Source organism: Chlorocebus sabaeus, chromosome 11 (assembly GCF_047675955.1).
Source record: "Chlorocebus sabaeus isolate Y175 chromosome 11, mChlSab1.0.hap1, whole genome shotgun sequence".
NCBI lineage: Eukaryota > Metazoa > Chordata > Mammalia > Primates > Cercopithecidae > Chlorocebus > Chlorocebus sabaeus.
The window spans coordinates 108,407,487-108,433,280 of NC_132914.1; the positions used below are offsets into that span (position 1 = coordinate 108,407,487).

A 25,794-nucleotide genomic window follows, 5' to 3' on the forward strand; every position below is an offset into this window, starting at 1 on the left:
GAGGTGGCAGGCACCTGTAATCCCAGCTACTCAGGAGGCTGAGGTAGAAGAATTACTTGAACCCAGGAGGCTGAGGTTCAATGAGCTAAGATCACTCTATGGCGCTCCAGCCTGGGCGACAGAGCAAGACTCTGTCTCAAAACAAAACAAAACAAAACAAACCTGCAGGTGTTTTCTTGTGGGAAAAAAAAAATGATGAAATTTGCTTACAGACAAAGATGCCATGGTTACACGTGACTCTTTCTCTTATTGTCTCCAAAGGTGGTGGCCCTTAGTAAGAGAAGTCAGGAGGCGGAGGCTGCTTTTCTGAGTGTTTACAAGCAATTAATTGAAGCACCAGGTAAGAAACGCTTGGGCTCCATAATTGGATAGTTAATGACAATAAATAGCCATTAGGACTGTGACACAGGGACTTTGAAGTGGGATGTGGGGACACGCCTGGGCTCCTGGGTGAGGCCAGGCACTCCGTACAGGGCAGGGGGGCTGCGGCCAGTTTGGTGTGACATGTCCCCACAGGGCTCCCCCGATCTTCCCTCATCATGTTGTCACATCAGCCAGGAGCCTGCTTTAGGGGTATCCTGGTGAGATATCCCACCTGGACCTCCTTGGGGAGCTGGAATCTTACCCACTAGAGCCCCCATCCCATTAGCACAGAAGACTGAGGGCTCCCAGTGCTCTCTGCCTGCAGGTGGCAATAGAGGCAAGACCTCCAGTGCCTCCCCCAGAATGGCACAGCCAACCCCAAAAATCTGTTGTTGAGTAAAAGCCAACCCCAGAAGAGCACATCCTGTAGGATTCCACCTACAGAAAATCTAAAAACAGACAATTAATGTTACTCAGTGGCCAAAAGGGGGACGCAGTCCATATGGTCATCAACGGATGGATGCATAAACAAAATGTGGCCTAGACTTACAAGGGAGTATTACTCAGCCATGAAAAGGAATGGAGGGCTGGGTGCAGGAGATCACACCTGTAATCTCAGCACTTTAGGAGGCCAAGGTGGGCCGATCACCTGAGGTCAGGAGTTTGAGACCTGCCTTGCCAACTCAGCAGTTTTAGTAGAAATCCCATCTCTATTAAAAATACAAAAATTAGCCAGGTGTGGTAGTGGGCACCTGTAATCCCAGCTACTCGGGAGGCTGAGACAGGGGAATTGCTTGAACCCAGAAGGTGGAGGTTGCAGTGAGCTGAGAACGTGCCTGCACTCCAGCCTGGATGACAGCAAGATTCTGTCCTCTGTCTCAAATAAAAAAGGAATGGAGCTATGATATGTGCTTCAATGAAGATGAACCTCGAAAACACAGTGCTGAGTGAAGAAAGCCAGAAACCAAGGCCATGTAGTGTAGGATTCCATTTACATGAAACATCCAGAACAGGCAAGCCATAGATAGAGACAGAGTCGATTGGTGGTTGCCTGGGCTGGGGAGGGAGATTGGAGAGTGACTGCTTAATCAGTATGAGTTTCTTTTTGGGGGATAAAAATATTCTGGAACTAAGTGAACAAGTGGTTGTAGAACATCGAGAATGTACTAAATGCCATTGAATTGTTCACATTAAAATGATAAATTTTGTTGTATCAATTTCACCTTAATTGAAAAAAAAAAAAGTCAACCTGTACTGTTGGAAATCAAGATAGTGGTTTCAAACACTTGAAGGGGGCAAGAGTTCCTGGGAGGGGCCTCTGGGTGCTGGGACCTGTGGTTTCTCGGTCCTGGTTTGGGTTACAGTTTGAAAACATTTGGTTGTACACAGAGGATCTATACATACGCCAGACATCCATAAAAGCTTCCCCTATTTTATTTATTTTATTTTATTTCATTTCATTTTATTTTCGAGACAGGGTCTTGCTCTGTCGCCCAGGCTGGAGTACAGTGGGGTGATCTCAGCTCACTGCAACCTCCGCCTCCTGGGTTCAAGCAATACTCCTGCCTCAGCCTCCCGAGTAGCTGGGATTACAGGCACCCACCACCATTCCCGGCTAACTTTCTGTATTGTTAGTAGAGACAGGGTTGCCCTATATTGGCCAGCCTGGTCTCAAACTCCTGGCCTCAAGTGATCCACCCACCTCAGCCTCCCAAAGTACTGGGATTACAGGTGTGAGCCACCGTGCCCAGCCAAAACTTCCCCTTATTTTAAATGGCCCATCCCCTGCTACCTTCTCATTTACTGACCCAGAAACAGGAGCCCAAAGAGTTGAAACGATCTGCTTACCAATGGCAGAACCCGGAGGAGGCCTTGCTGTGCTAACTCTCCCCACCCAGACCTCCCCTGGTCCTTTTCCCACCCTTCCACACAGTGGCAGGAATCAGCACTACTGGAGGTGTTTGAGGCTGGGGGCCTGTGAAGAGGAAAATGACATCCCACCCTCAGCTGTCCGACTGCAGAACCCAAGCCACAGAGAACACAGAGTCATTTAGATTGGATGTCAAGGTCATTTCTGGGATCTTTGTATTTGGGACGGGAAAGTCCGTTGTTCCTCTGTCTGGGGCAACTGTCGTGGGTCGGATAGTGTGGCCTCCAAAATTTATGTCTACATGGAACTTCAAAATATGACCTTATTTGAAAATACGTCTTTGCAGATGTAATTAGCTAAGGATCTCCAGATGAGATCATCCTAGCTTTAGGGTGAGCCCTGAATCCAATGACTGGTGTCATAAGAAGTATGAAACTAGGCACAGTGGCTCAAGCCTGTAATCCCAGCACTTTGGGAGACAGAGGCAGACAGATCACTTGAGGTCAGAAGTTCAAGACAAGCCTGGCCAACATGGGGAAATCCCATCTCTACTAAAAATACAAAAATTAGCCTGGCATGGTAGCATGCCCTGTATTCCCAGCTACTCAAGAGGCTGAGGCAGGAGAATCACTTGAACCCAGGAGGCAGAGGTTGTAATGAGATCACACCACTGTAGTCTAGCCTGGGTGACAGAACAAGACCCTGTCTCGAAAAAAAAAAAAAGAAAAGAAAGAAAGAAAGAAAAAAGTAGAGGCGAGGACATAGAGATAGCCACTGAGGAAAGCCGTGTGAAAACAGAGGCAGGGGTGGGAGTGATGTAGCTACAAGGCAGGGAGCACCAAAAATTGCCAGCAACCGCGAGCAACTGTAAGAGACAAGAAGGATCCTCCCCTAGAACCTTCAGAAGGAGTACAGCCCTGCCAGTGTCTTGATTTTGGAGTTCTGGTCCCCAGAACTACAAGGGAATAAGTGTCTGTTGTTTTCAGCCGCCACTGGTGGTGCTTTTTTACTGCAGCCCTGGGGCACTAATCCAGTAATGCTGACGAAGCTTGCCCTCCGACAGTGTGTGGGCTGGATGAAGAGGGAGGTCTTCTGGCCTGTTGCTACTCAGTGTGGTCTGTGGACCAGAAACATCAGCCTCACCTGCAAGCTGGTTAGAAATGCAGAGTCTCAGCCGGGTGCGATGGCTCACGCCCGTAATGCCAGTACTTTGGGAGGCCAAGATGGGGGGATCACTTGAAGCCAGGAGTTTGAGACCAGCCTAGGCAACATGGAGAAACCCTGTCTCTACAAAAAATACAGAAAGTATCCGGGCATGGTGGCGGGCGCCTGTGGTCCCAGCTACTTGGGAAGCTATGGTGGGAGAATTGCTCAAACCCAGGAGGTGGAGGTTGCAGTGAGCTGAGATTGTGCCACTGCACTCCAGCCTGGGTGACAGAGCAAGACTCTGTCAAAAAGAAAGAAAGAAAGAAAGAAAGGGAGGGAGGGAGGGAGGGAGGGAGGGAGGGAAGGAAGGAAGGAAGGAAGGAAGGAAGGAAGGAAGGAAGGAAGGAAGGAAGGAAGGAAGGAAAGAAATACAGAGTCTCAGGCCCCATCCCTGGCCCACGGAATCAGCTTCTGCATTTTATCAAGCTCCCCTGGTGATCTTGGAGCACGGGAAAGTTTGAGAAGCACAGGCCTGATGTAGAAGTTGCCTTTGTTCTGTGCTCTGTATTTCACATGCCCCGTGGGAGCAGGTCCAAGCAGCTCGCTTCTCTGTGGCACAGAGAGGTTGAGCCCAGTGCCCAAGGTCTCACAGGCAGAGAGAGACGTGACTTGGGTCTCATCATGTATTACAAATATTTCCAGACTCTGCTCCATGTGGCTGCATGTGGAAGGCTGAGTTAGTTTCCTACGGCTGTTGTAATAAATTACCATAGATGCCTTAAAACAACAGAGATTCGTTCCGTCCCTGTTCTGAAGGCCACAGGCCCAAGATCAAGGTGTCAACAGGGCTACACTTTCTCTGAAAGCTCAGGAGGATACTTCCTGGCTTCTTCCAGCTTCTGGTGGCTCTAGGTGTCCCTTGGCTTCTGGCTACATCACTCCAATCTCTCCTCTGTATCTTGGTCTCAGTCTCCCTCTCCTTTCTCTCTCTCTCCTTTTAAAAAAATATATATGAGGTCTTTGCTCTGTGGCCCAGGTTAGAGTGCAGTGGTGTGATCATAGCTCACTGCAACCTCAGACTTCTGAACTCAAACAATCTTCCTGCCTCAGCCTCCCAAGTCCAGCTAATTTTTTAAATTTATTTTTTGTAGTCCCAAAGTCTCACCGTGTTACCCAGACTGGTCTCAAACTCCTGGCCTCAAGTGATCCTCCCGCCTCTGCCTCCCAAGTAGCTGCGATTACAGGTGTGAGCCACTGTGCCCAACCTCCTTTCTCTTATAATGACACTTGTCATTAGATTTAGGGGCCACCTGGATAATCCAGATTGATTTCATCTCAAGATCCTTAATTACATCTGCAAAGACACTTTGGTTCTTTTTTTTTTTTTTTTTAAGAGACAGGGGCTTGCTCTGTTTCCCAGGTTGGAGTACAGTGGTGCAATCTTGGCTCACTGCAGCCTCGACCTCCTGAGCTCAAGTGATCCTCCCACCTCAGCCTCCCGAGTGGCTGGGTCTGCAGGTGCAGCCACCATGCCCAGCTCAAAGACACTTTGAATAAAGTCACATTCACAGGTTCCAGGCATTAGGACACAGAGGTATCCTTCTGGGGTGGATGCTCAGCCAGTACACACGCGCCTGCTGCCTGGTCCGATGCTCCCATGCTCCACCCCGTCCCGCGCTCACAGGAACAGTCCGGCCACGTGGATTTTCCCAGTGATGAGAGTGGAAGGAATGGCAAGAGCTGATGGCACAGCTGCAGGCTGTGGTCCCTGCGAGGACATGGCGCTATGGCACGAGGCCGAGACAGCCCATGTGTCTGCAGCTGGGGTCATTATCACGCTCATTGCCGGCCATACCATACTCATGGCTAAGAGGCCCAGTGGCACCATTCCTTGCCACCTTTTTGCTTAAAATGTCTCCACTCTCATCAGTGATATCTATAAAAAGACACCCTCTTATTTCCCACCCTTTTCGATCCTTTGGGTCCCACCGTGTCAACGACAAATGACACTGGAGGATGACCCTGTACAGACCAGAGATGCCTCCGTGGGTCCCCAGGCAGCGCTCTCCCACGGGACCCCGTAGTACCTCAATTGTAACACGAGGGGGCAGCACTGAGATAGATATTCATGTGCTTTCAGGCTCAAAGACACAGATTCAAATCCTGTTTGTGTCACTTACTCACTGCGTGACTGTAGAGGAATTAACTCACCTTCCTGAGCTGCAGTCTCCTCTTCTATAAATTGAGAATAATATTAGAACCTGCCTCATGCTGTTATTTGGAGGCAACAAGGTTCACAGTACATAGCAAGTGCTTACTAAGTGTTAACTACTCTCCTTATCATGTATGTGTCCAGCTTTCCTAGCAGATGTGAAATGCACCAGACCTCGGACTGAATCATAGTAAATTTGTATACTCAGAACCTGGTACACAGTAGGCACCTAATAATTGTTGAATATTAGAAATGAGACTCAGCAGCAAAAACGGAAGGAAAGGTTACTGGAGCAAAGAGATACTTCATCAATGAGACCCCCCCCTTCCATGCTCATCTTGTGTTTGTTTACTCAGATAGCATTTATTGGGTGCCTACTGTGTGCCCGGCACTTGCTGGACACTGTGGAGTCACTAGACACAGCTGTGAGCCCACAAACACAGACATGGGCCCAGCCCTCAGAAGCTTACCTTTGAGTGGCAGAAGTGACCAAATCATCGGTCACATAGCCTGTCATCACAATCACAGGGGGACACCAGCATGTCTAGTGCTTGGGGGTATGGACAGGCAGGAAGACAAAGGGAAACAGAAGGGTCTTACGGCCCCCCACTTGGAAACGAGCCCTCATTTGGGGGGTGTTCTTACGGGACCGTCATCTTTCTGGAGAGAAGACTGTTAAAACAGTCACAGGCCAGGGGCCACTCAAGGTCCCAAGATTGCTATGGAACCTTCTGGAAGGTCCATGTGCCCTCTCTACTCTCCCCAAAGCCCGGGAGCAGGGAGGTCATTCCAAGCCCGGCGCTGACTCCATGAGTCTGGTTTCCCAACTCTCCTCCCCAGAAATGCAGGGGCGGGAGAGCTGTCCCCAGCTGTCACCGAGTTAGAGAACGAGGAGCCTTAACTGATGGAGATGTACCATACGAACAGCCCCTTTAGGGCCTCTAATTCATTTTTGAGACATTTAAGAATAACAAAATGTTTTAATGATTTCTTAGGGGAATTAGGAAGACATATTTTTGTTCTCATTAAATTTTATCCTCAGACACAAGAACCAAATGTCAAATGTGTGTTGGGCGCTTCCAGCTTCCCCACTCCCTGCCGGCCCCCCAGCTCCAACCCCCTCCGTAAAAATAACACTCCTGGAAAATTCTCCGGGACGCGCACGCTCCTGTTTTTATATTTCTTGACAGGCAAATTATTTGTCGAAATACTCCTCCCCACCACCCGAAGCCACACAAGTCCTGATTCAACATTTTTGTTTTGAGTGACTGCTGCCAACACAGATCTTTGGCAGAGAATACGACAGAGCCTGATGGCTCAGCAAGTATTTTGATAAGTGTGCAGCCTGGATGTCTGTAATTACGAAAGAAAACCGTAAATCTTTTGGATATTGTTCACACAGATGTGGCGTGAAGTGAGAAAAAAAAAAAGCAGTAAAACGTGTTAAAAGCATAATTAATGTCATTGTTGTGGGTGATGATGTGATTTAAACCTCTCTGACTTCTGTATCGGTGATGGCTGATTCCTTTATCACACTCGTAGAGCCGCTAGGTACGGACCCAAGCTTCAGAAGGCTAACTTGTTAACTGAGTGATTAGTTAAAAGGAAAAAAAAAAAAACAAGGAACGAGGAAATGAGAGGGCAGGCAGATGAACACTGCTGAGGAGATAAGAGACAGGTGAGTGCCCCCAAAATGTTGTTTTCTACTGTGCTTTGGTTTTTACAAATCTGATGCAGATTTGCAGTTCCTGGCAGACATTCCTCACCCTGCTCCTTCTCTTGGGGGGTGAGGCTGGTCAGGACGGTGCTCAGCCCTCAGGCTATAGAGGCTGACACACCTGGGTGGAACTCTCAGCTTGGTGTTTTGTGCTGTGTGACCTTGGCCAGAGCTTCAACCTCTCTGAGCTCTGGTTTCTGTGTCTTTAGAAGAGGGATAGTAATAGAACCTACTCGGGGTGGACGTGAGGATTCGCTACGCTGTACATGAAAGCATTCTGCAGGGTTGAGTAATCAACAGCCCATTGACATCAGGGTATAACAGTTACAGGAGTGACAAGCGTCTGCTATTGATTCTGCGAGGTTCGGTCTGTTGTCAGAGACACTGGGTAAACAGTGGTGCAGGCAACAGGGTTCCTGAGCCTTTAGAATAGGAAAATGCTCTACAACGTTTAAAGTTTTTAAATTTGTCTCCTCGATTATAAAAGTAGCATATGCATGCTGTCAACTTCAGAAAATAGAGAGAAACAGAAAGAGGGAAAACGACCAGCTAGAGAAGCATTTTGTTGTTTTTCTTTTCCGTGATTTTTCCCTGTGTACTTTTTCAAAACAGTTGCTGATTCTACATGTACCGTTTTTAATTGTTTCCTTTATCTGACATGAAGCACTCATATTTCCCTGTGTGATTATAGATCCCAAGTAACTTTGATTCATTGTACAAACCTAACAATCTCTTGTATAGCTGTATTGTAATTTACCTAACCCCTCTCCAACACTGGACAGTTAGGGGGCTTGGGAATGCATGCCCTATTGGTACTGTGCTGTACCAAGAAGAAAACTTGGGAAGGAAAAATAAATTGTAGCCTTGTATTGACCACAAACCCCAGAATCAGTGATCAGAATAAGAATGTTTTTCTCCTTGCTGATTTCATATTGCAGTCCTTTATTTACTAGTTCACTAAATATATTCGCTTATGTTATAAAACATTCATATTTATACTTTTAGAAATCTCTGGTTTATATCTCCTTAGCCCAGATAGTAGATTTTTTCTACCAGAGAGTAGATTATTTTCTTATTGATTTGTGGACACTCTTTGTATATGAGGGATATTAACCTTTGTCCAGGTATACATGTTTCATATCTTCTCCCCTGGTTTGCCTTTTGTTTCTCAACTTAGTGTATAGTCTCTTGTCTATCGTATGTAGCAGGCATTCAAAAAAATACTTGCAGAAAGCAAGAAATCTTAGCAAACCTTTGCTTTGTAGCTTCTGAATATAAGGTCCTCTTTTAAAAATCTTTCTCACCTCAAGGGTATGAGGGGTTTTTTTTTTTGTACTTTTGTGATCTTAATTTTTAAACATTTACATTTGAACCAGTTGAAATATAATAGATACTGATAGAGGTAGCAGGGGAGATGAAGCATCTAGCTTTGTTTTTGTCCCAAATAACTCATTTCAGTGCCATCTAGTGGATCAGCCACCTGCACAACTACAGGAAATAGAGATTTTCTACGATTAGAAATTGTTGTCTGTGCTAGCCTTCCCTCGTTCCCTCCTCCTCTCCCTCCTCCATGCCCACGCTTCTGCTCAGTTAGTCCCATAATGGTCAGTGGAACATTGAAGGTTAACATAAAACAGTATTTCACCCGTTAAAAAAGGAAAAGCTTAACAATGCAGATTTTCCTGAAGATGACAGTTAACTTTTTTATTATTATTATTATTATTATTATTATTATTATTATTATTATTTCTGAGATGTAGTCTCACTCTGTCACCCAGGCTGGAGTGCAGTGGTGCAATCTCAACTCACTGCAACGTCTGCCTCCAGGGTTCAAGCAATTCTCGTGCCTCAGCCTCCTGAGTAGCTGGGATTACAGGCACATGCCACTACACCCAGCTAATTTTGTATTTTTAGTAGAGACAAGGTTTCACCATGTTGGTCAGGCTGGTCTCGAACTCCCAACCTCAGGTGATCCACCTGCCTCAGCCTCCCAAAGTGGTGAGATTGCAGACGTGAGCCACCGCACCCAGGTGACAGTTAACTTTAGAAGGCAGTGTCCCACCATTTCCTGCCACACCTCTGCCCACATCGTTTCCTCTGCCAGGAGTGCCCTTTCCCCATGACCCCCTGGCTACACTTTGCTCCTCCCAGCAGCTCAGGGTTGAAAAGTGGACTGAATGAAAGCATCCATCTGGGCGCTGCTGCCTGGAAGGTGTTCAGTAAAGGCCATTCCCTTTCAGAAGGGAGGACAGGCATTTTGAGCCGTGGCGTTTCATTAGCTCATGCTCTGAGTGCTTGCTATGTGCCTATCCCTGTGGGAACTCAAGCTCAAGTCCAGGCCTGCCCTTGGGGACTCTCAGGTTCAGCAGGGACAACATGACCCAAAGGCAGACAACCAGAATACACAACAGAGAACAGGCTTCAAGGAAAAACGGCTAGGGGAGGCCTCAGAGAGGGAGGCCTTTGGACCTGGTTTTAAAGGTTGAAGTGCCACCAAGTGGAGATCATTTCTGGGGTACTTTCTGTGTGTCAGGCAGTGTGTTCAGCCCTTACAGATACAATTTCACTGATTCCACACACACACATACCCTGGGAGGTAGGCTCCATCATCCTTCCTCACTGGGAAGCTGAAGAAGTTCAGGCTCAGAGAATTCAAGCCACTTGCCCAAGGTCACACAGCAGAGAAGTGATGGAGCCTGAATCTAGACTTGCCCCCCGACCCAGTTCCTACCCACTACCCCAGTCGCAGGATGAATTTAATAATCCAAGGAGCTTGGACAGAACCATTGGAGATTTGAGCTCTAAAAAGAGTGAAAAACAGTTAAAGGGTCTTTGCTGCCAGTAGATTGAAAAGTTCCAGACTGGAAGGATGAGGCCTTTGCTGAAATGCAGATGTGTTGCTCGAGGAAGAACAAGTGGAACTTTCATTCAGGGGAGACAGTCATACACTCCCAACCTGGTGGGTGGAGGAAGAAGGAGCAAGACTCCAGGTTGAAGGACCTCCCTGCAGAACCAGGCCAATCCTGTGCTGCCATTTTGCTTCCCACATCACACTTGACTTCTCCGAGCCTCAGTTTCCCCAATGTAAAATGTGGATAATGACCTCCCCTCATTATAGGGGCCATTGGATGGGTTCAATGAGCAACAGAGAACACTAAACATGGTGCCCAGCAGTCATTGCCCCATGCAATTTATTCAGTAAATATTGAGTGCCTACTGTTTGCCAGGCACTCTGTCAACAATGAGGGCACGATGCTGAGCAAAACAGACACTACCCCTGCCCTCCTGGAACTTTCTGTACAGCTCAGTATATAAGTACTTGATTTTGTTGTTGTTGTTGTTTTGGGGGTTTTTTTGGTTGGGGTTTGTTTGTTTGTTTTTAGTAGAGCCAGGATTTCACCATGGGCCAGGCTGGTCTTGAACTGCTGACCTCAGATGATCTACCCGCCTCGGCCTCCCAAAGTGCTGAGATTACAGGTGTGAGCTACCACTCCTGGCCAAGAACTTTATTTGTATTGTAAGACCTGTGGGTTTGAGTCCTGGCTGTGCTATTCCCTGGCTGGGTGACCTTGAGTAACTGGCTCAACCAACCTCTCTGAGCAGCTATTTCCTTCTTTGGAAAGCAAACTTACCTCCCAGTGCCACTGGGAGGGCTGAGGAAGGTGAGGAGTGTAAAGTCCTTAGCTGGGTGTCTGGCACATAGTAAATGCTCAGTAAACAGTGACTGTTGCTATTGGTGGTGGTGGTATTAATTATTATCATCAGCACCCAGTGCTGAGAAAGAAGACCCTCATTCCCAGCCCTCTGTCCCTGCCCAAGCCAGGAGGAAGCCCCCGCCAGCCCCACCGCCAACTGCCCCAAGAAAGGAGTGGGTAGACACATGGCTCACAGCTGCATATAAGGACTTGGCACCCCATCTGCTATTAAAAAGTTTAGATTAAAGGATCAAAGTTAGTCTTGCTGCCACCATCAATAGCCTGAGCCTCCCACCCCCGCAGGCACCCGGAGCCCGGGCCCAGATGGGAGAAGGCTTCTGTCTCGAAGATATTTTGGAGGGGTGCACGCATACTTCTGCATAAATGTGTTTCTAAACAGCCTCTCGGACAGCCTTTCCGGCTCCGTGTTTCCTAAAAAAGCTCCAAATGCCACTTTCCTTCAGATGGACATAGTGGGAGGATAGAGACAGCTTTTCCTAGATTCCCCAACCCCCTCCATGATTTAAAAAAAAAAAAAAAAAAAAAAAAAAAAACACCAACAGCATCAGCTAGTGGTGAAAGATGGAATAGGCTATGTTGTACCCACCAGTGCCTTTAGAAAGTCTGGTGTGGTCTTCAGATAGTATCAGTCCTTTGACTGTGTTCTCTATGGGTTTGGATCCCATGTAACCAAATGAATTAGTCATTTTACTAAGCAGTTTGTGCCCCAGAGCAGGTTGGTGTGTGTAGGACAAAGGGGGGTATACTTCCCCACAGTGTCCCCCATCCCTGCATGCCCATCAGGACCTGCCACCTCTGATGGCTCATAGTGGATCCAAGTCTGCCAGTCATCAGCTCATCAGAAAGGTCTGTTGTATTTAAACACTTTAGATTTGGGGTCTGCACATCCAGGTTGGGTCTAAGGCTGTTTGATTGTCATGGCCACCGCCCTAGTCTGTCTGTTGACCATCTGCGTGTTGCGGGAGTGAGTGGGGAAATAAAGTCCCGCTCACACCCCTGCGTGGTGCTGGCAGCTCCGGGCAGCCGCATGTGTCGGCTGGAAGGCTTCCGGGAGAAGTGCTGAGCCTAACAGAAACCTGCGTCGCTGGCTCCAGGCGAGGAGTTGCATGGATGCCCTGTCACTTCTCCTGACACTGGGATACCAGGCTTGCCAGACGCTGGAGTGGGGGCATGATTTTGGAGGTCGGGGCTTGGCGGCACCTAGTATTTCCCCAGGTGCAGAGTCCACATGATATTAGAGACAGCCTGGGTGTGCCCGGACCCAAGACTGAAACTTTGAACACATTGCAGGCCATGCGGGTGCCATCTTTCTGCTCCCTTCTGAGTAAAGTCTCAGCCAAGTGCTGCAGCATCTTCAACACCTCCATGCCACCTGCAGCTCTCCCCTTTGAACCTCAGGAGAGGCAGCCCAGGCTCAAGGTCTTGGGCAGGCCACGGGGTCTAATGAAAATTCAGATTCAGTAACATCCATTTTCTGTTGTTTTTTTTTTTTTTTTCCTTGCCTTTATTTTTATGGTTGAAGCACCTTCTACTTAAGATACAAGATCCCGATTTTCTATTTATGAAAGTGAGACATAACATTCCTTTAAAATATATGTATTTTTAAAAAGTGAGTCAGCCAGGCACAGTAGCTCATGCCTATAATCAAAGCACTTTGGGAGGCTGAGGTGGGAGGATCGCTTGAGTCCAGGAGATCGAGACCAGCCTGGGCAACATAACAAGACTCCGTCTCTACAAAAAATTGTAAAACTAGCTGGGCATGGTGACATGTGCCTGTAGTCCTAGCTACTGGGGAGGCTGAGGTGGGAGGATCACATGAGCCCAAGGAGTTGAGGCTGCAGTGAGCCGCCAGGATCACACCACTGCACTCCAGCCTGGATGACAGTGTGAAACCCTGTCTCAAAACAAAAATAAATAAAAAGTGAGTCACATAGGGCAGATGTCAAGTTAGTCATCTTTCGGGGGCAAATGGACATGGCAGAAATTATAAAGGGAGTACACTAGTGTCTGGTATTTGGGTCGCATTAGCTTGGTGGAAAGGCCTGGGTTCAAATCCATCTCTGACTTTTTCTTGCCTGGTGACCTTGAGCAAGTGGGTTCCCTTGGCTGGGCCTCAGTGTTCTCATCTGGAAAAGGGGGGTGATAGTGATAGCTCACATAGTTGTTTCCTTTTTTTTTTTTTTCTTTTTTTTTCCGAGACAGAGTCTCGCTCTGCCGCCCAGGCTGGAGTGCAGTGGCACCATCTCGGCTCACTACAACCTCCACCTCCTGGGTTCAAGCAATTTCTTCTGCCTCAGCCTCCCGAGTAGCTGGGACTACAGGCGCAAGCCACCATGCCTGGCTAATTTTTGTATTTTTGGTAGAGATGGGGTGTCACCATATTGGCTAGGCTGGTCTCAAACTCCTAGACCTCGTGATCTGCACATCTCGGCCTCCCAAAGTGCTGGGATTACAGGCGTGAGCCACCGCGCCTGGCCAGTTGTTTCCATAATTTAAGTGAGATATAGAAATATGCAACATGCTGGCACTTGTTGGAGGTGGGGTCAAGAAATTCCACTTCCTCTGAGCTCTTGGCTGAAGAAATTGGGTGGGGGTCTCATCTGTCCCCTGCCCTACCCAACCTTGTGGATGTGGGGGCCCCATCTGCCCCAGGACGGATGGTTGCTGGAGTTTGAGAGATGAAGCTCAAACACTCACATTTGGAGGGCCACAGCCCACTCTGAACCCAGCTGCCACCCTTGGCCACAGCGCCCCGCCCTCCCAGCCTGCACAGGGAGGGGAGAGGAAATTGGCACTGGGCGTCTCCTGGGCCAGTCCCCATCTGTGAAATGGATTGGTTCTTATGAAGATGGAGCAAAGTTGTATTTCTGGGACGGTAACCCCAGGGGAGGTTGGTAGGACGGTCAGCTGCCGTTTCTTTATCTAATGAAAGCTGTTTCTCCTGGTATTTCCTGTGTCTAGAATACTCCCCCGCGACCCCCCTGCTAGCTGCCTCATTAGGGCTCCGAGGAGACACCACTCCCCTGACCAGACTACCCAGTTAGCGCCACCCAGCCCACCTCTCCCCCAGCCCTGCTTCATTTTGCTTCTGAGCCCGTCTCACTCAGTTACCTCACCCATCCTTTGTCCATCATTCCCTCTAGAATATCAGCCCCGGGAGGGCAGGAATTTTCTCTCACTTCCATCTGGACCTCCACGGCCCAGAGCCTTCCCTGACACACAGCAGGCACTCGGGAAATATTTGGCAACGAAGAAATGCTGTCAACACGTAGTGGACTGGTGGATAAATGACGACTGCATTAGGGACTTTTAGTCACCTGTCACGGCTGTAACAAATACCATGAGCTTAGAGGCTTAAAACCACACACATTTATGATCTCACCGTTCTGCAGAAGTCCAAGATGGGTCTCACTGGGCAAAAATCAAAGCATTCGCAGGGCTGTGTTGTTTCTGGAGGCAGGAGGCTGCAGGGGAGAAGTCATTTCCTTATCTTTTCCACCTTCTGGGGCTGGGGCCGCCTATGTTCCTTGGCTCATGGCCCCTTCTTCCATCTTCAAAGACAGCTGGGCAGCCTCTTCAATCTCTGACTGTAATCCCTTTCCATCTGCAACCTTCAGTCCCTGTTCCATGTAACAAAACACACTCACAGGTGGGGCACGGTGGCTCACACTCATAATCCCAGCACTTTTGGAGGCTGAGGCAGGAGGATCACCTGAGCCCAGGAGTTTGAGACCAACCTGGGCAACATAGTTAGACCCATCTCTATAAAAATTAAAAAACTAACTGGGCATGGTGGCACGTGCCTGTGGCCCCAGCTACTCCAGAGGCTGAGACAGGAGGATTGGTTACTTGAGCCCAGGAGGTCAAGGCTGCAGTGAGCTGTGATTGTGCCACTGCACTCTGGCCTGGGCGACAGAGCAAGACCCTGTCTCTAAAAAGAACAACAAAAAACACAGGTTCTGAGGGTCAAGATGTCTTTGAAGAGCCATTATTCCTGCCTGCCACAGAGATGCCCCCATGTAAAACTCTAAAACTCTGTGGCGCCCTACCCTCTCACCCAGAGCTCTAATAATTTCATCATTTATCACACTTTTCAAACAACCCATGTTAATTGAGCACCTACTATGTGAAGAGCCAGAGCTGGACCCCGGGGAGGAAGGGAAGACTTGGGAATGAAAAACCAGATTCCTTTGGTGTTCCGTGGCTGTCAGGTTCTCTGAGAAACGTTTTCCAAACATTTTAAAGATTTTTTGTCATTTCTCTCTCTTTCAATTTGTGTTTGTAAGAGGAGCCAATGACATTTAGCTGATGCATTGAATAATACCATTGGACAAAGTAAACGGGAGGCCCTCAGGTTTGCCAAGCCGCCCGGCAGGGCATTCTACTCTGTAGAAGTTGGCAGAATCCTGCAATTGTCTGGATGTTTGTAATTTTTTCCTCCCTACCCCAACTCCCAGCAAGGTAGCTCAGGGCTCCACGGATTCCTGCCAGATAGGGAAGGTGGGAAGAAATGAGTTCCATGTACAACGTAAAATCTGGGAACACAGCACTGTGCATTGGGGGAGGAAACAAGGAGTGGAAAATACCCAGGGAAGTAAACGATCATTGCAGCTGCGTACTTTCCAGAGCAGCCAACTGAACCCACAGCCCAGTTCCTCAGGAGTCAGAGAGAATGAGGAGGCAGGAGGACCAGTGCCTAGGACCTGCCAGGTCCCCTTATGGCATGGGCTTGTCTCCCTGAACGGCAGATTAAATGGATACAGCAGGAGAGAAGTAGGTTAGACTTGAGTGAGGACTTCCTTCCTATGATACTTAGAGCCTTGGCAGTTCCTCAGTCCTCCCTGTCTCACAGTTTGTATCGAGTCCATTGCCAAATGTTATGGTTTGAATTGTGTCCCCCAGAAAGATATGTTGAAGTCCTAACCACCAATACCTCTAAATGTGGCCTCATTTGGAAAAAGCGACTTTGCAGGATATAATCAAGGTAAGATGAGGTCATTAGAGTGACCTCTAATCCAGTATGATTGACATCCTCATAAGAAGAGGAGAGGCCAGGCATGGTGGCTCACACCTATAATCCCAGCACTTTGGGAGGCCAAGATGGAAGGATTGCTGGAACCCAGGAGTTTGGCACCACAGTGAGCTGTGATCATGTCACTGCCCTCTAGTTTGGGCAACAGAGCAAGACCCCATCTCAAAAATAAACAAGAAGCTGGGCGTGGTGGCTCACACCTGTAATCCCAGCACTTTGGAAGGCCGAGGGCTGCAGATCACAAGGCCAAGAGATCGAGACCATCCTGGCCAACATGGTGACACCCTGTCTCTACTAAAGATACAAAAATTAACTGAGTATGGTGGTGTGTGCCTTTAGTCCCAGCTACTCAGGAGGCTGAGGCAGGAGGATTGCTTGAACCCGGGAAGTGGAGGTTGCAGTGAGCCAAGATTACGCCATTGCACTCCAGCCTGGTGAAAGAGTGAGACTCCGTCTCAAAGATAAATAAAATAAAATAAAGTAAATAAGCAAACAAACAAGGACCGGGCACGGTGGCTCATGCCTGTAATCCCAGCACTTTGGGAAGCTGAGGTGAATGGATCACTTGAAGTCAGCAGTTCAAGATCAGCCTGACCAACATGGTGAAACTCCATTTCTACCAAAAATAAAATACAAAAACTAGCTGGGCATCGTGGCTTATGCCTGTAATCTCAGCTACTTGGGAACCTGAGGCAGGAGAATTGCTTAAACCCGGGAGACAGAGGTTGCAGTGAACCAAGATCCCGCCACTGCACTCCAGCCTGGGTGACAGAGCGAAACTCTCTCAACTAAATAAATGAATAAGAATCAGGGAGAGAGAGACAGAAGGTCATGTGACAACGAGGGCGAGATCGAAGTCGTGCAGCTGCAAGTCAGGGAAAGCCAGATTGCCAGCGACACCAGAAACTGGGGGAAAGGCCCAGGTCTTCCCTAGAGCCTTAGGGAGAGCATGGCCCTACTGACACCTGGATTTCGGACCTCCAGTCTCCAAAACACAGTGGAACAGATTCCTCTGGCTGCTGTGCCCCGTTACCACAAACTGGGCGGTTTAAAGCAACAAATGTTTTCTTTCAGCTGCAGAATCCAGAAGCCCCACATCAAGGTGTCGGCAGAGTTAATTCCTTCTGGAGACTCTGTGGTGGTGTCACGCGCCTCTCTCCCAGCTTCTGGGGCTGCTGGCAATCCTTGGCACTCCTCGGCTTCTAGATGTATCATTTCCACCTCAGCATCCATCTTCACGTGGCCTCCTTCCCTGTGTAGCTCTGTGCATCCTCTCTTCTTCTCCTAAGGACTCCAATCATTGCATTAGGACCCAAACTACTCCAATATGATCTCATCTTGACTTGATGACATCTGCAAAGACCCTATTTCCAAATAGGGTTACATTCTGATGTTCCAAATTCACATGAACTTGGGGAAGCACTGTTCAGCTCAGCGCACCAGGTCCCACCAACGTTTCCTGTGTAACTCGTGAATCTGAGCACTGCTTCCACTTCTGCCACCACTGTGACCAGAGCCATCATCATGGCTGCCAGGACTATTGCAGTAGCCGCCTGTCTGGCACCCTCTGCACCCCACTTTTCACAGAGCAGCCAGATGAGCCTTTGAAAAAGGCAAATTAGAATGTGTCCTCCCACTGCCCTTAGGATAAATCCCACCCTCATCTACATTATCAACAGAGGGACTTTGGGATCTACCTGCCCACCTGTCCCCCTCATCTCCCCCAACTCCACTCTAGCCACTGGGACCTGGTGTCATGTCCTCAGATGCCACTGAGCTTTGCACAGATTCCTTCCAGCCACCAGCCTTTTGCACAAGTGGTGCCTCTCACCTAGACCTCTCTCCCACAGATCTTCCCTGCTCCACAGCAGCACCCCTAGTTCCATGTCACTGAGGTCTTTCCCAATCTCATCCCCAAGGTGAGTTGAGATCCCCCCCAGGGTCGGTGTTGATGGAAACATTCTCTATGGTACCACTGAGCACCCTTGCAAAGGTGCAGCACCTGTCTCCCCACTGGGATGTCGGCTGCACAAAGACAGGGGTCTCATCTGTCTCGCTCACCATCATGCCTCCCACAGTCGTTCAATGAACTCAGACTGAGTAAAGCAGGCACAAGGACTCAGGTGCCCTGAGGAGCTCTGCCAGCTTCAGACTCATCACTGCAGAATGCACCAGCACCAGTCACAGATTTCATATCCACAGACTCCTAGGGGGAGGGTCTGTGTTTGTCCTGGTTTTACAGATGGGGAAACTGAGGCTCTGAGAAGCAAGTGATTTGGGTCCTCCGGGAGGCAGATGCCAAGATAGCTTTAGATATGCAAGGGATTTATTAGGGGAAGGCCCATGAAGGAAAGAGGAGAGCGAGAGGGAGGAGGTGGGATGCTGGTCTGATGCCTGAGAAAGGAGGAAAGGAGGAGGGAGGATTAGACAGGGTGAGCCTCGGACTGCAGCACGGCTCTGAGAAAATCTTGGCCAGGCTGGTGGGGAGTTTCAGAGCAAGGTGTACTGGTCAGCTCCAGCTACCATTAAAAACATACCACAGGCTGGGCACGGTGGCTCATGTCTGTAATCCTAGCGCTTTGGGAAGCCAAGGCAGGTGGATCACGAGGTCAGGAGATCAAGACCATCCTGGCTAACACAGTGAAACCCCGTCTTTACTAAAAATACAAAAGCTTAGCTGGGTGAGGTGGCGGGCACCTGTACAAAAGCTTAGCTGGGTGAGGTGGCGGGCACCTGTACAAAAACTTAGCTGGGTGAGGTGGCGGGCACCTGTAGTCCCAGCTACTCAGGAGGCTGAGGCAGGAGAATGGTGTGAACCTGGGAGGCGGAGCTTGCAGTGAACCTAGATCGCACCACCGCACTCCAGCCTGGGCGACAGAGCGAGACTCCATTTCCAAAAAAAAAAAAAAAAAATTGCAAGCAGTGCGCTTTGGCTTACGCCTGTAATCCCAGAACTTTGGGAAGCCGAGGCGGGCAGATTGCCTGAGGTCAGGAGTCTGAGACCAGCCTGACAAACATGGTGAAACCCCGTCTCTACTAAAAATACAAAATTAGCCAGGTGTGGTGGCCTGCACCTGTAGTCTCAGCTACTCAGGAGGCTGGAGCAGGAGAATCACTTGAACCCAAGAGGTGTAGGTTGCAGTGAGTTGAGATCACACTATTACACTCCAGCCTGGGCAACAAGCGCGAAACTCCATCTAAAAAGACAAAACACACCCAGAACAGGAGCAAGAAATTTACTTTCCCACAGTTCAGAAGGCTGGAAGTTCAAGATCAAGGTGCCTTCAGGGTTAGTTTCCAGTGGAACCTCCCTTCCTGGCTTGCAGACAGCTGCCTTCTTACTGTGTCCTCACACAGCCTTTCCTCTATTGATGCACAGAAAAGGGGATGATCAATGGGTCATTTAAATTAGTGTCCCCACCTCCCCCCACCAAAGGCTGTTCAGAAAGTCAGGGATGCTTCTGACAATCTAGAGGATACCACAGGCCGGGTGCGGTGGCTCATGTCTGTAATCCCAGCACTTTGGAAGACAAGGTGGGCGGATCACTTGAAGTCAGGAGTTAGACACCAGCCTGGCCAACATGGTGAAACCCTGTCTCTACTAAAAATACAAAAAAAATTAGCCAGGTATGGTGGCACATGCCTGTAATCTCAGCTACTCTGGAGACTGAGGCAGGACAATCACTTGAACCCAGGAGGCAGAGGTTGCAGTGAGCCGAGATCACGCCACTGCACTCAAGCCTGGGTGATGGAGTGAGACTTAGTTTTTTTTTGTTGTTGTTGTTGTTTTTTGAAGACAATCTCCAAATGTAGTCACATGGGGGCCAGATTAGGCCTTCAGGATGCGGGTCTGCGGTGGGCAGGGTCACAGTTCAGTCCATGGTACAATTGCCTGTTCCAGCATTGGGCAGGACTACCCCCGCCATGCTCAGCCATTGGAAGATGCCACACCTGGAAGGTATCACCAACACCTCGAGGGAGGTTCTCTTGAAGGGAGCACTGAGTGGCACCTTCCACAACTGCCACGAGTCATAATAATGAGAGCAGCACTCATTTGGAGTCCGCAGATGCCGGGCACTGAAGCAGGAGCTCGGCGTGCTCAGATAACCCCTGCGTAACCCCATGCAGTAGGTCCTTTTGTTATCTCCCTTTTACTAATGGGGAAACTGAGGCTCGGGGACCCTCAGTGACTTTCCCTGGTGGTGTTACAGCCAGGGTCTGACCTCCAGCCTCCCAGCCTGGCCTCCTTTCCCTTTCTCTAAGCGTGTCTTTGGGGATTTGGGGAAATCACAGTGTTCCCCAATTTCTGTATTTTTAGTAGAGAGGGGTTTCACCATGTTGGTCAGGCTGGTCTCAAACTCCTGACCTCAGGCAGTCTGCCCACCTCGGCCTCCTAAAGTGCTGGGATTACAGGCGTGAGCCACGGCACGTGGCCTGTGGTATGTTTTTAATAGCAGCTGGAGCTGACCAGTACACCTTGCTTTGAAACTCCCCACCAGCCTGGCCAAGACTTTCTCAGAGCCATGCTGCAGTCCAAGGTTCATCCTGTCCAATCCTCCCTCCTCCTTCCCTCCTTTCTCAGGCATCAGACTAGCATCCTGCCTCCTCCCCTTCCTTCCCCTCTTTCTTTTGTGGGCCTTCCCCTAATAAATCCCTTGCATATCTCTTGCATCAAGTTCAGCCGTGAAGGTGTCTCCTAATCACCCTCCCTGACCATCCTGGTTGTAAGGGATAGACCCAGGGCCAAAGTACTCGCCTCCATGGCCTCCTGCCTCTATCTGATGACACCTAATGTTGAGTGCATGCCTGAGATATATTGTAATGGGCATTTGGACAGGGGAACCAGAGAATTGAGTGCATTGTCCAGGGTCACACAGCAGGCCAGCAGCAGGACCAAGGGCAGCCGTCTGACTTGTGCTTCTGGTCTAATAGTAAGAAGCCAGGGCCCTCACGGTCTGTCTCAAAGCAGCCCGGCCCAGGACACAAGGCCAGGCAGTAGCAGAGCAAAGCTGGGACACGAGCAGTGGTCCCCTCTGGCCTCTGTGGGAATCAGCCCATTGTTCTTTACTGAGCACTTAGGTGTACCAGGCACTGTGTTAACTGCTTTACAAAACTTAGGTTTCAGGCCAGGCGCGGTGGCTCAAGCCTGTAATCCCAGCACTTTGGGAGGCCGAGACGGGCGGATCACGAGGTCAGGAGATCAAGACCATCCTGGCTAACCCGGTGAAACCCCGTCTCTACTAAAAAATACAAAAATCTAGCTGGGCGAGGTGGCGGGCGCCTGTAGTCCCAGCTACTCAGGAGTCTCGAGGCAGGAGAATGGCGTGAACCCGGGAGGCGGAGCTTGCAGTGAGCTGAGATCCGGCCACTGCACTCCAGCTTGGGCGACAGAGCGAAACTCCGCCTCAAAAAAAAAAAAAAAAAAAAAAAAAAAACAAAACTTAGGTTTCACATCTTCATAGTAAGTTAGTTATGCGGTTAGTGTCACCATTTTATAGAAGGGAAAACTGAAGCTTAAAGGGCTGAAATGCTTTACTTAAGACCACACAATGAGTAAGTGGCAGAGATGGGGTTCTAACCCAGATGGCTCTGCCTGCAGAGCCGCATTTTGAGCTCACCTCTCGCTTCTTGCTCTCGTTCTAATCAAACCTCTGCTCAAGTGACGCTTTCCCCTCGTGCAGCTCAGAAGGGCCTCTGGTCTCTTCGCCAACCTCTCATTGCCTCAGTTAGTGAGCAGATGTTTATGAGGCACCTACTGTGTGTCAGCGAACAAGACAGACCCTCAGAGCCTATTTCCTCCTCTTTCCTTCCTGGAGGCGCACTGCGGTAGTCCATCCCTCGTGGTTGCTTCCTGGTCAGGCTGCCCTGCACCAGCCCTGTCTAAGCCACAGGGTTTCCTTTCTCCCCCAAACCTGTGATGTCGTCTGGGAAAGCCCAGGGTACACCTGACCCTGCACCCTCCTGAGCATTCAGTCCTCAGTCTCTTTATTATTAGGCCCAATTTTTACCCAGCCTTGAAATGAATCTATTAAACCAGTGATTTCTTAGGTCTCATTTGGCCCCAAATCATTCATCACATGTATCCATCAGGGTTCTTTAGTGCCATGCAGCAGAAGCCAGCTCTGCAAAACTATTAGGCACGAAAGGAATTTATTAGAAGGCAGAAGGTGGGGGAGAATGGTGAGACCACCTGGGTCAGATGGGACCAGAGCAGTGGGTAGCTGGGCCGGCTGAGGGATCCATTCAAAGTCCCAGGGCAGAACATCTGACCCGCTGCCAGGGGAAGGCGGGGCATCTTAATTGACAGCTCCATTGTATCTGAGAGAGAATGGAAATCACCCATTAGTTAGAAGGTCTAGCAGCCGAGTCATGAACGACCCCACCCGCTCCCTGAAAGGACTAAGACTGACACACATGAGAATCTTTGGGACTGAGTCCCCGAGATGTTTGACAGATTCCCCAGGTGACTCTGATGTGCCCCTGCTTTGAGCCAGCAAGGGCTCTTGAGCACCCTGTTCTGCCAAGCGAGGCCAGTGTCCCTGGACGGCAGCTCAACCCCCGCTGCCTCACCCTAGGGAAATGACTTCACCCCAGTGCCTCCGTTTTTCCATGTGGGAAATTGGGATCCAGCAGTGCCTGCCTCTGTGTTGTGGTGAAGACTGAACAAATTCTAATCCATGGAAAGGACTTTGGCCATTAGGACTCCGTTGCAGCCCGACTTTGGCCAAGGCATCTGGATATTACTGCCACCTTCTCCCTCAAGTTGGGGGATCCGGGACAGCACAGTGTGAGAGGAAAAGGTCTAAGGGCCCATCTCAGCCTCTGCCACCAACTCTCCAGCAGATTTCAGGGGTAACATCAGACCCTACTGTGTCCTGGGGTGGAAGGGATGTTGGACGGATTGATCTGATAGATTGCTCCCCAGTGTGACTTTCTAAGTTTAAATATTTGGGTCCCAGAGTAGAGTTAGCTCAAAGCAGGATTATTAGATTCTGGGTCTCTGGGGCACTGATGCAAACAGGTGAAGCCATACCCTGTCCTGAGTTCCACAGAGCATCTCTGCCCAGACAGCCAGCGCCCAGAATGCCAGCGCCTGGTGTGCTGCCTTGTCTAGGGGTGATAAAAGCAGACAACACTTAGCAAGCGCCACCCTATGCCTGGGTCTGCAATTACCTGCACACCTTCTCTCCCCCAGTCCTTAACCACCCTAGACATGCACCCCCATTTTACAAATGAGGAAACAGAGGCTCCAAGAGGTTAGCTTGGCCAATTGCAGTAGGAGCTGACACCCGATCCTTAAATCACTACTGCTTCTCTCAATATCTTTTTAAAATCTTCCCAGTAAGAATTCCTGGGAAGACCAGGTATGGTGGCTCACACCTGTAATCCTAGCACTTTGGGAAGCCAAGGCAGGAGGATCACTTTAGGAAGAGATTTGAGACCAGTCTCGGCAACATAGCAAGACCCCATCTCTACAAAAATTAAAAAATTAGTAGTTGGGCGCAGTGGCTCGTGCCTGTAATTCTAGCACATTGGGAGGTCGAGGTGGGAGGATCACCTGAGATTGGGAGTTTGAGACCAGTCTGGCCAACATGATGAAACCCCATCTCTACTGAAAATACAAAAATTAGCCTGGCATGGTGGTAGCTGTACTCCCAGCTACTCGGAAGGCTGTGACAGGAGAATCGCTTGAACCCAGGAGGCAGAGGTTGCAGTGAGCCTAGATCGAGCCACGGAACTCCAGCCTGGGCAACAGAGCAAGACCTTCTCTCTAAATAATAACAGTAATAATAATTCCTGGGAATTAGGAAGTTTCCAGTTTATAAGTAGAGAAACTGAGGCTCCAGGCCCCGTGGGATCTGGACCCTGAGCTGGACTTTGGACTCTGTGAACTTAATGACTGTTTTACACTGTACCTGCAAAGGAAGGCAGAAAGACAGAGCTTTGAAATCTATGGACCTGACAAAGGTCCAGCCAGACCCTGTTCCCACCAACCTCTCTGGGGAGCCACCTAAGGCCAGCCTCCCCAAGACAGAGCACACAGCCAGCAAGGAATGACCCACGGGGCCTCAGAGTAGAATGAAATATCAATACCTAATCCCTGAGAACAGGGTGAGTGACAGACATCCGTTATCACCAAGTATAGTCGTTTGGTTCAATGGGCTCATGGCCAGCAGAGCCCCTGGGCCACGAGCCGGATCCTCCCCTCCTTGGAACCGGAGCAAGCCCTCCGTGGCCCTGCGTGGTCCACTTGGCACCACACCGTCTTGTGTTTGTCTAACTTCCCTGACCCCGGCGAGTGCTCGTCGCCTTTTTTCCTCCTTTCTCAAAAACCAGGACACAATAGGAAGCGTTTCCTTGAACTTATTAAAAAATCCAGACTTGTAAATTAATTTGTTCGTGTTGTACAAAGGCAGTGCAGATGGACTCATTAGCATGCACACAACAAATAATTATAGATGAATTTTTAGCTGGCCTGCCTAATGCGCTTGCTGGGTTAATTATGTCAATGTATAATTACATCAGCCTGGGGAGACATAATGGCCTACCCTGCTGCGCAGGCCGTGCCTAATGACGGGGCGTGGGGGCTGCCGGCAGACGAAAGCCACCACTGCCTTCCTGCGCACCTGCTTACCTCGGCGTGGACACCCATTGTCCGAGCCCCCGCCACCTAAACAAACTGGCCACAGCAGAGTAAAACAGGGAAGCCTCCTTGTTCCAGCCAGACCTGAAGGCCCCATGTACAGGCACGGCCCCGTTTCTTCCATCAGCAGATATTTATTGGGTTGGACTGTGGGTCACACTTCATGGTAGGTACAAGAATTCCAGCAGGGTGGGGGGTGGGAGAGGGTGCAAAAACAGATGCAGTCTGGCCTTCCCATGTGGAGTTTGCAGTCCAGTGGGTGTTAATTAGGTGAACCTGCAAATAAACGTGCATTAGAACTGCACTGGGTGCTGTGAAGGAAAGGTGCAGGCAGCTCATATCAGAGTACAGGTTAGTAGAGGGCTTCCTGGAAGAAGTGGCATTTGAGTTGCACTATGGAAGGCAAGTAAGTGTTAACTAGCTGAAAGGCGTTGCTCAGGGGAGGGTGTTCCTGGTAAGGATCCCGTGCAAAGGGTCTGAGGTGGGAAGTAAGAAGAAGCCAATGTGACTGGAGCTCAGAAAGAAGTGAGGGCTTCTGTTTACTCTGAGCTGACCAAGTGTCTGGTGCCATGTGGAGCATTTTACATGGATCCTTACCACAGCCCCATGAGGTTGCTACATTTATGGTGAGGCACAGAGAGGTACAGTCACTTGCCAAAGTCACACAGCAATCCCAAGAAGCAAGTATAGATTAGCAGACTCCAGGGATATCTAACCTTGAGGTCTATGCTCTTAATCCCTCTGCTTCCCAGCAGAGAGCAAGGGCCAAACAGATGCTGGCAGAAAAATCTGGGGGAGGGGCCAGGCATGATAACTCACACCTGTAATCCCAACACTTTGGGATGCCAAGGCAGGCAGATCACCTGAGTTCGAGACCAGTCTGACCAACATGGTGAAACCCCAACTCTATTAAAAATACAAAAATTTGGCCAGGCGCAGTAGCTCATGCCTGTAATCCCGGCACTTTCGGAGGCCAAGGTGGGTGGATCACCTGAGGTCAGGAGTTCAAGACCAGCCTGGCCAACATGGTGAAACCCCATCTCTACCAAAAATAAAAAAAATTAGCTGGGTGTGATGGCGCGCATCTGTAATCC

The 25,794-nt window shown here is 49.4% G+C and overlaps 1 protein-coding gene across 1 annotated transcript in view; it reads left to right on the forward strand.

Annotated features, from left to right (window-relative positions):
• CUX2 (cut like homeobox 2) overlaps nucleotides 1–25,794 on the forward strand; it is a 318,747-nt gene that overhangs the window by 231,967 nt on the left and 60,986 nt on the right. The window contains exon 4 of the mRNA XM_037996526.2: nucleotides 262–340. Within this exon, the coding sequence (XP_037852454.1) occupies nucleotides 262–340 (79 nt within the window). The remainder of the gene's footprint in view (nucleotides 1–261; nucleotides 341–25,794) is intronic.